The sequence below is a fragment of the Platalea leucorodia genome, assembly GCF_965183815.1.
Source record: "Platalea leucorodia genome assembly, contig: HAP1_HAP1_SCAFFOLD_759, whole genome shotgun sequence".
NCBI lineage: Eukaryota > Metazoa > Chordata > Aves > Pelecaniformes > Threskiornithidae > Platalea > Platalea leucorodia.
Window position 1 is genome coordinate 1,626 of NW_028120893.1, and position 8,036 is coordinate 9,661.

Below are 8,036 nucleotides of genomic sequence, written 5' to 3' on the forward strand. Positions count from 1 at the left end.
ATCCCCCTGAGCATTCCAGGATCCCCCGGATCCCCCTGGAGCATTCCCAGGACCCCCCCAAACCCCCCCTGAGCATTCCAGGACCCCCCCGGATCCCCCACAGAGCATTCCCAGGATCCCCTGGGATCCCCCTGGACCCCCCCAGACCCCCCAGACCCCCCCAACCATTCCCAGGAACCCCCAGGACCCCCCGGATCCCCCCCAGACCCCCAGGATCCCCCAGACCCCCCCAAGCATTCCCAGGATCCCCAGGATCCCCCCCAGGACCCCCCAGACCCCCCCTGACCATTCCAGGACCCCCCCAGGCGTCCTCTAGCCCCCACCCCCCCCCCCCCAACACCCCCTCGGGGGGGGGGTCCCCGCATCGCCCCCCCCCCCTCCAAACTCCACAACCGCTTCTCCCTTCTGCTCCCTTTTATTCAGAACCCGGAATGGGGGAGGGGGGACGGACACACGGACACCGAGCCCCTTCCCAGGGCCGGACCCCCACCCCGCCGCGGCGGCGGGGGTGGGGGGGGGGTCCGGGGGGGGCGGTTTTAGGGGCGAAAGCGCCCGGCCAACAGCCCCAAGCGCTGGATGTTCTTGTGGAGGACGCTGTGCAGCACGGCCAGGTGCTTCCCCACGTCTCCATCCCGCGAAAAATCCCGCAGGAAAACCCCCCCGCTCGGCCTGGAAAGTGAATTTTTGAGGCAGGGGGCTGTTATCCCGTAAATAATCCCAGACGCTGAGGAGGAGGAGGTGAACCTCGAAGGGAGCCAACTGATGGAAAATCTCGTGCATGTTGCCCAGGAGCGGGGGCAGCAGGGAGCCCTCGGCCATGCAGGCCACCAGCGAGCAGGAGGCCTGGAGGTGCCAGGGCGATCCGAGGTCCGGCTTTCCCGGCACGCTTCCCAGTACGCCATCAAACTGGCCAGGAGGCCGCGGAGGAGAACGGAGCAGTAACAAAGAGCCGGGCGACCGGCGGCCACCAGGCGCAGGAGGGGGAAAAGAAGAGGGTGATCGCGGAAACGACGGCAAATCCGTAAATCCCGTTCCACCGTTCCGCGGGCTTGGTCCTCCGGCGGCCAGACCAGCTCTCCCCCCGCCGCCTCCGGGCAGACGCTTTCCACCAAGGCGGCGGCCACGGCTTTGGCGGCTTCGGGATTAATTCCGGCGAGGGAAGGATCGGAGGGGGTTTCGCCGGAGCGACCGCCCCGGCAACACCGCAGCAGGAGGCTGAGGAAGGTTTGGGTGTTGTGCGCCAGCTCCTCCGGCGCTCGCTCGCCCGGCCCCGCCGCCGCTTTCAACCCCCGCCCGATCACCCCCGGCGTGAAACACCGACCAAACCCCTCCGGAAAAATTAACGGCGGCCGTAAAGCGCCGGTTGATATCCAACAAGGAAACGCCGCCGTTTCCCTCCGGGTTGGTTTCTTCCCCGCCGGTTTTTTCCGCCGCTCCCCCGAAAAGCTCGGCGTTTCCCCCGCGCAGGGCTCCCTCCACCAGCTGCTGCAGCACGGCCTTGGCGGCGGCCGGCGAAACGGCGCTGAGGCGGGTCAGCAAGCGGCCGCTGTAGGAGAGGTTGGCGGGGTTTTGACGGCGTAAAACGGTAAAGAATTGATGGACGGCGGCGCGGACGGCGGCCAGGAGGTGAGCGGGAGGGACGGAGCGCGGCAGGGGACAGACGGACAGCAGCAGGCAAGCCGACTCCGCCACCTCGGGGCTGCGGTGAAGGAGAAGCTGGCTGAAATCGTGGAGGTGGCGGGCCAGGACGGCGCCCAGCTGCGCCCCCATGGCCGCCGGGCCCCCCTCCCCCCCCCTCCCACTGCACCACCAGGGCCAAATTCCGGAAAAGCTGAGCCATTTGCGGCTCCGGCAAGCGGCCGGCGTGGATTTGGCAAACGCAGGTCTTGACGGTGGCGGGGAGGAGGTCAGCGAGGCAGGAGCTGAGGACGGCGTAGAGCTGGGTGGCCAGGGCCAGCTCCTCCTGGGTGCGGGCTAGCGTCAGGAGGAAGAAGAGGGCGTCGGTGGCGCAGTGAGGAGCGGAATAAACGGCCAAGAGGCCCAGGAGTTGGTGCTGCCAAAGAAACCGTTTGCGTTCCAGGCGCAGGGTTTCCACGCACAACTCCCGGACGTGGGACTTGAGGGCGTCGAGGAAGGGGACGGGGCGAGGCGGGGAATCGGCCAAACTGGGGGTTCCCCGGTTATAAACCAGTTTCTGGAGGTTGAGGAGGAGGAGCTGGATGACGCGGTCGCAGGCTTCTCGCACGCCGTCGTGGAGCGTCAGCCCCGGGGGGGTGATGACGGAAGCCGGCATCGCCGTATTGACCAAAAACTGCAGGATTCGGTAAGCGCCGGCGGAGGTTTGGCAGATGAGGTGGACGACGATGCTGACCATGTTCTCCAGATCTTCGCGGGGGAGGGAAACGAAGTGTTGGTGGAGCTGGTTGAGGACGGGGGGTTTGAGGGAGTCCACCAGCTCGGAGGAGATGGTGCCCAGCAGCGGCGGGGACATGACGGCCAGCTGGAGCAGGAAGGGGACGGTGGCTTTTTGGTGCTGGTCCCGGGCGGGCCCCAAACTCTCGTGGAACATCCGCAGCAGCTCCTGCTTGATGCTGCCCGAGTGCCGAGAAGCCAAATGGCCCAGGATCCCCACCACCGAGGCGATTTTGGGAACCCGTTTATCGGCGGCGACGGGGAAAAGCAAATCCCCCGGCGCCGCCCCGTGGGCGCAAAAATCCTTCAGGCCGCAGGAGAGGACGCGGTTGATGATGGTGTTGGGGAAGGAGGAGCCGATGTGAGCCACCACCCAGTCGAAGTGAGGCGAGTGTTGGACCGAGGTGTCCAGCAGCGCGTCCACGCAGGCGTCGGGGCAGCCCCCGATCATGGCGGAGAGGCACTGGGTGTAGATCTCCATCAGGGTGCGGGTGGCTTTGCAGGACATCCAGAGCTGCAGCAGCTCGTTCAGGCTGGAGGCGTGCGGCACGCCGTGCCGCCCCGCGTACTTGCTGCTCAGCTGCCCCATCAGATCGATGGACCACGCGGAAACGACGGGCGCCCACGCTTTGGGGTTGGCCCTGACGAACTCCGCCAGCACCCGCTGCACCTCCTGCACCACCTCCTCCAACCCCCCGCCCGCCGCTCGCCCCCCGCCGCCCCCCGGCCCCCCGCTCTCCCGCTCCAGCAGGTGGGCGCAGACCTGCTCGTCGAAGGCGGCGCGGAGGTGCTCGAGGGCGGCGTGGCGGGCGGGGGGGAGGCTGCGCAGCAGCAGCAGGGCGCAGCGCGCGTGCTCCTTCGGCGACAGCTTGGTGCCGTGGACGGGGTCCACCCCGCTGAGGAAAGCCTTCACCTCCTGGCCCAGCTCCTGGGCGCTGCCGGCGGGGGGGAGAAAAAAAAGGGGGGGGGGGTGTCAGGGTTTGGGGGGGAGGGGGGAGAAAAAAAAGGGGGGGGCATCAGGGTTTGGGGGGGAGGGGTTGGGGGGAGGGGGTTGGGAAGGGGCTGAAATGAGGGGCTGGAAGGGGGCGGGGGGCTGAGCTGAGGAGACGGGGGTGTTCCCCCCCTATTTTGGGGGGTCCTGGGGGGGTTCCCCCCCTATTTTGGGGGGTCCCTGTAAGTCCCAGGGGGGTCCCTGTAGGCCCTGGGGGGGTCCTGATGGGGTCCCCCCCTATTTTGGGGGGTCCCTGTAGGTCCCGGGGGGGGTCTGCCCCCTATTTTGGGGGGTCCTGAGGGGGTCCCCCCCCATTTTGGGGTACCCAAAAATGAGGCAAGGGGCAGGGATCGGGGGGGGGGCCCGGGGGGGCTGAGCTGGGGGGGGGGAGGGGTCCCCCCTGTTTTGGGGAGTCCCGGGGGGGCGGGGAAGGGATCGGGGGGGCCCGGGCCGGGGGGGCCGGGCCGGGGGGGGCCCGGGGGGGCTGGGCCGGGGGCAGGGCCCGGGCGGGGGTGCCCCGGGGGGGCAGGGCCCGGGCGGGGGGGCCCCGGGGCCCGGCCCGGTGCCGCGGCGGTACCTGAGGGGCGGCCGGGGGGGGCTGGCGGCGCCCGGGGGGTCGCACAGGGCCGACATGGCGGCGGCGGCGGCGGCGGCTGCGCGCATGCGCACGGCGGGGGCGGGGCCTCCCCCTGTGCCGCCCCCCCCCGGGCCCCGCGGCCGCGCAGGAACGTTCCGGCCCCGCATGGTTCCGGGCCGCGGTGCCCCCGCCAAACCCGCCCCCCCCCCGGCCAGGCCAGAGGGACGCGGACAGACAGACACGGACGGACAGACAGAGGCGCCGCCATCTTTATTGCTGGGGACACCCCGGGGGTCGCGCTCTGCTGCGGGGACCCGGCGGGGAACGGGGAAGGGACACCAGTGAGGGGCTGGGGACAGGGACCGGGGGCACTGGTGGGGACTGGGGGCACTGGTGAGGGGCTGGGGACAGGGACTGGGGGCACTGGTGGGGACTGGGGGCACTGGTGAGGGGCTGGGGACAGGGACTGGGGGCACTGGTGGGGACTGGGGGCACTGGTGAAGTGTTGGTGACAACAGTGAGGGACTGGGGAGACTGGAGATGAGTTGGGGCCACTGGTGGGGACTGGGGAGACTGGTGAGGGGCTGGGGACAGGGACTGGGGCCACTGGAGATGAGCTGGGGCCACTGGTGAGGGGCTGGGGACAAACTGGGGCCACTGGTGACGGCTGGAGACAGAGACTGGGGCCACTGGTGGGGACTGGGGCCACTGGTGACGGCTGGAGACAGAGACTGGGGCCACTGGTGGGGGGCTGGGGCCACCAGTGAGCAGCTGGATCCAGGCACTGGGGCCACTGGGGGGGGGTGGGACCCCCGGGGGGGCCCCGGAGTCACCCCTCCCCCCCCGCGGGCGCCGCCTCCGCCATCTCCACGTCCGCGGGGCTCCCGGGCTCCGGCTCCTTCCCGCCGCCTCCCTCCCGCAGGGCTGGGGTCAGAGGTCAGGGGTCAGAGGTCAGGGGTCAGAGGTCAGGGGGTCAGAGGTCAGACCCCCCCCCCCGGTGACCCCTCCCCCCCCCGGTGCTCACCGCGCCGCGCCGTCGCCCGCAGCCGCTTCAGCACCTTCCGCCGCCGCTTCCCCCAGAGCGGGGGGGCGTCGGGCCCCGGCAGCGCCCTGGCCCCGGAGACCCCCCCTCAGCCTCCGGTACCGGCGGGGGGGGGGCACCGGGGGGAGGGGGGAGGGGAGGGGGGGGGAGGGGCACTCACCGCCGCCGCTTCTGCTGCCGCCCCCCCCGCGCCAGCACCCGCCGCCGCTTGAACAGCTTCTTCTTCAGCTCCTGGGGGGGGGCCGTTACCGGGCACCGGAGGGGAGGGGGAGCCGCCGGTACCGGGGAGAGCCCCCCCCCTTCCAGCCCCTCCCCCCCCCGGGGCTACGGGACCCCCACCCCCACCCCCCCATTCCCCGCTACGGGACCCCGGGATTCCCCCACACCGGATCCCTACCGGACCCCTCCCCCACCGAATCCCGGCCTACCGGACCCCGGGACCCCCCCCCACCGGATCCCGGTCTACCGGAGCCCCCCCCCCCCCCCCGGATCCCGGCCTACCGGATCCCAGCCTACCGGACCCCGGGATTCCCCCCCCCCACCGGATCCCGGTCTACCGGAGCCCCCCCCCACCGGATCCCGGGATCCACCCCCCCACCGGATCCCGGCCTACCGGACCCCGGGATCACCCCCCCACCAGATCCCGGTCTACCGGAGCCCCCCCCCCCCGGATCCCGGCCTACCGGACCCCGGGACCCCCTCCACCGGGCTGCGCCCCCCCCCCCCTTTACCGGGCCCCGGCCCCGCCCCCCCGTTACCGTCCGGGGCCGGTTGATTTTCCCCCCGATCCCCATCGTGCGCTCCGCACCCACTTCCGCATCCACCCCCCTACTTCCGCTTCCGGTAGCCAATCCCGCCCCCAGCCGCCATTGCCCAGCCGCCTCTGATTGGCGGCGGCGCGGGCGAATCGCTGCTCGCCGCCGAAGCCCCGCCCACCGCGGCGGGGTAGAAAAGGCGCCGCGCGGCGCCGCGCCGCCATTTTGTGCTGCGGGGAGCGGCGCGGGCGGTAATGGCGGCGGCGGGGGCGGGGCGCGGCGGGGCCCGGGGCTCCTCCCGTTTCTTGGCGGGCCGCGGCGGTGCCGTGCCGCGGCCTGCGATGTGCGGAGGTAGAGCAGCGACCGGCGCGAAGTCTTCGGTGCCTGCGGCCCTCTCCGCCGGTCCTAACCCTCACCCGCCGGGACACGCGGTTCCCGGTACCGGTAGCTCCGCTGGGGGCCGTCGTTTCACCGCCGCTTTTTCTTCCGTAGGGGCCGCCGAGGGGGACGCGGGGGACGGCGGGGGACCGCGCCGACGGCCGCGGGGGAGCCGCGGGGGCCTCGTTACCGGTTAATAAAGGCTGCTGCTCACCCCCAGCGCCTCGCCTCCTCCGTCGGTACCGTCCCGGTGCTTGGGGGGGGGGGAGGGGGGAGCGCGTGTGGCCGCGGCCGGCCGCTGTGGCAGCGGAGGCGCCGGACGAGCCCGGAGGCCTCGTCTCTATGGTAGGGGAGGCACCAGACGGGCCTGGAGGCCTCACCTCTATGGTGGCTGAGGTGCTAGACGGGCCCGGAGGCCTCGTCTCCTATGGTGGCTGAGGCGCCAGACAAGCCCGGAGGCCTCGCCTCTGTGGCAGCAGAGGCGCCAGACAAGCCCGGAGGCCTCGCCTCTGTGGTAGGGGGAGGCGCCAGAGGGGCCCGGAGGCCTCGCCTCTATGGTAGCGGAGGCGCCAGAGGGGCCCGGAGGCCTCGCCTCTATGGTAGCGGAGGCGCCAGGAGGGCCGGAGGCCTCGCCTCTATGGTAGCGGAGGCGCAGAGGGGCCCGGGAGGCCTCGCCTCTATGGTGCGGCGCGGGCAGAGCGGCGGCCGGAAGGGGCGGTGCCTGGCGATGGCGACGGCGCGGCGCTGGGCCCTGGCGCTCGCGCGGGCCGCGGTACCGGGTGGGGGTGGGGCTGCTGCTGTGGGTGGCGGTGGGGGCGGGCGAGGAGCAGCGGCAGGAGACGCTGAAGGTAGGAGCGGGCCCGGGGGGGGGGGCGGGGGGCGGCGGAGCCCGGCCCTGAGCCCGCCCGCTCCCGCAGGCGCTGCCGGAGGTGAGCGCCGAGCTCCTGGCTCAGCGCCGCCGCCACAACGAGCTCGTGATGGCGGCGCTGCGGGAGGCGGCCGAGACCGACGAGAACGTGGCCAGGCGCCCGGTGCCCTGGCGGAGTGACGTCAGCACCGCGACACCCCCCCCCCGTTTCCCCCCCCCCCATCCCGGAACCATCAGCGCGGGCACCGGTTGCACCCGGAACCATCAGCGCGGGCACCGGTTGCACCCGGAACCATCAGCGCGGTTGCGCCCCCCCCCCCCCCGGAGCCGCCCGCTTCCGCTTTCCGCCCGCTGCCGCCGCCGCCATGGCGCCAGGCCCGGAGGCGGCCGCGGAGGCGGCGCCGGCCCCGGCGCGGCCGCTGCTCGGGAGCTGCTGGAGCTGCCCGCCTCCTCGGCGGCGCGGGGCTGCTCCTGGCCGCGCTCCTGGATTTACCAGGCCCCGCGGCGCAGCCTGAAGCGCGGCCTCCCCCCCTCCATGGCCGCCATCGCCCAGATCACCTTCGCCATCAGTGAGGGGGGGGGGTGGGCGTCCCCATGGCAAACGGGGGGGCGGGGCGTCATGGTAACGGGGGGGGGGGCTTGGGGGGAGGAGTCCCGGGGGGGGCGGGAGTCGCCATGGCAACTGGGGGGGGGGGGGGGGCGGATTGGGGGGGTCGCTATGGCAACGGGGGGGGGGGGACACTGGGGTCACCACGGTAACGGGGGGGTCGCTATTGGTAACGGGGGGGCGGATTTGGGGGGTCACCATGGCAACGGGGGGGTGGGGGGTCAGCACGGCAACGGGGGGGTGAAGGGATCCCTGTGGTAACGTGGGGGGGGGGGGGTGGGGGGGGTCACCATGGCAACGGGGGGAAGGGATCTGGGTCACCATGGGGGGAATTTGGGGGTCACCATGGCAACGGGGGAGGAGGGGATCCCTGTGGTAACGGGGGGGGGTGGGGGGTCACCATGGC

At 72.6% G+C, this 8,036-nt stretch overlaps 3 protein-coding genes across 3 annotated transcripts; 1 reads left to right on the forward strand and 2 right to left on the reverse strand.

Annotated features, from left to right (window-relative positions):
• Positions 1–434: 434 nt before the first annotated feature.
• INTS5 (integrator complex subunit 5) lies at positions 435–4,162 on the reverse strand. Its single transcript, XM_082339358.1, is given in 6 exon segments — positions 435–653; positions 655–861; positions 867–1,304; positions 1,306–1,783; positions 1,785–3,347; positions 3,981–4,162. Coding segments are annotated over 6 exon segments (2,970 nt in total). The 5' UTR covers positions 4,148–4,162; the 3' UTR covers positions 435–536.
• A 314-nt stretch (positions 4,163–4,476) lies between these two features.
• On the reverse strand, positions 4,477–5,853 carry LOC309604415 (uncharacterized protein C11orf98 homolog). The gene is made up of 4 exons (XM_082339359.1): positions 5,781–5,853; positions 5,183–5,253; positions 5,005–5,090; positions 4,477–4,904 (listed from the first exon to the last, which is right to left on the reverse strand). The coding sequence occupies exons 1-4, from the start codon at positions 5,814–5,816 to the stop codon at positions 4,810–4,812; spliced, it is 288 nt and encodes a 95-aa protein (XP_082195485.1). The 5' UTR covers positions 5,817–5,853; the 3' UTR covers positions 4,477–4,809.
• A 1,029-nt stretch (positions 5,854–6,882) lies between these two features.
• UQCC3 (ubiquinol-cytochrome c reductase complex assembly factor 3) lies at positions 6,883–7,645 on the forward strand (the record flags this gene model as incomplete). Its single annotated transcript, XM_082339357.1, is given in 3 exon segments — positions 6,883–6,933; positions 6,935–7,003; positions 7,073–7,645. Coding segments are annotated over 3 exon segments (693 nt in total), but the record flags the coding sequence as incomplete, so codon positions are not given.
• Between the last annotated feature and the right edge of the window lie 391 nt (positions 7,646–8,036).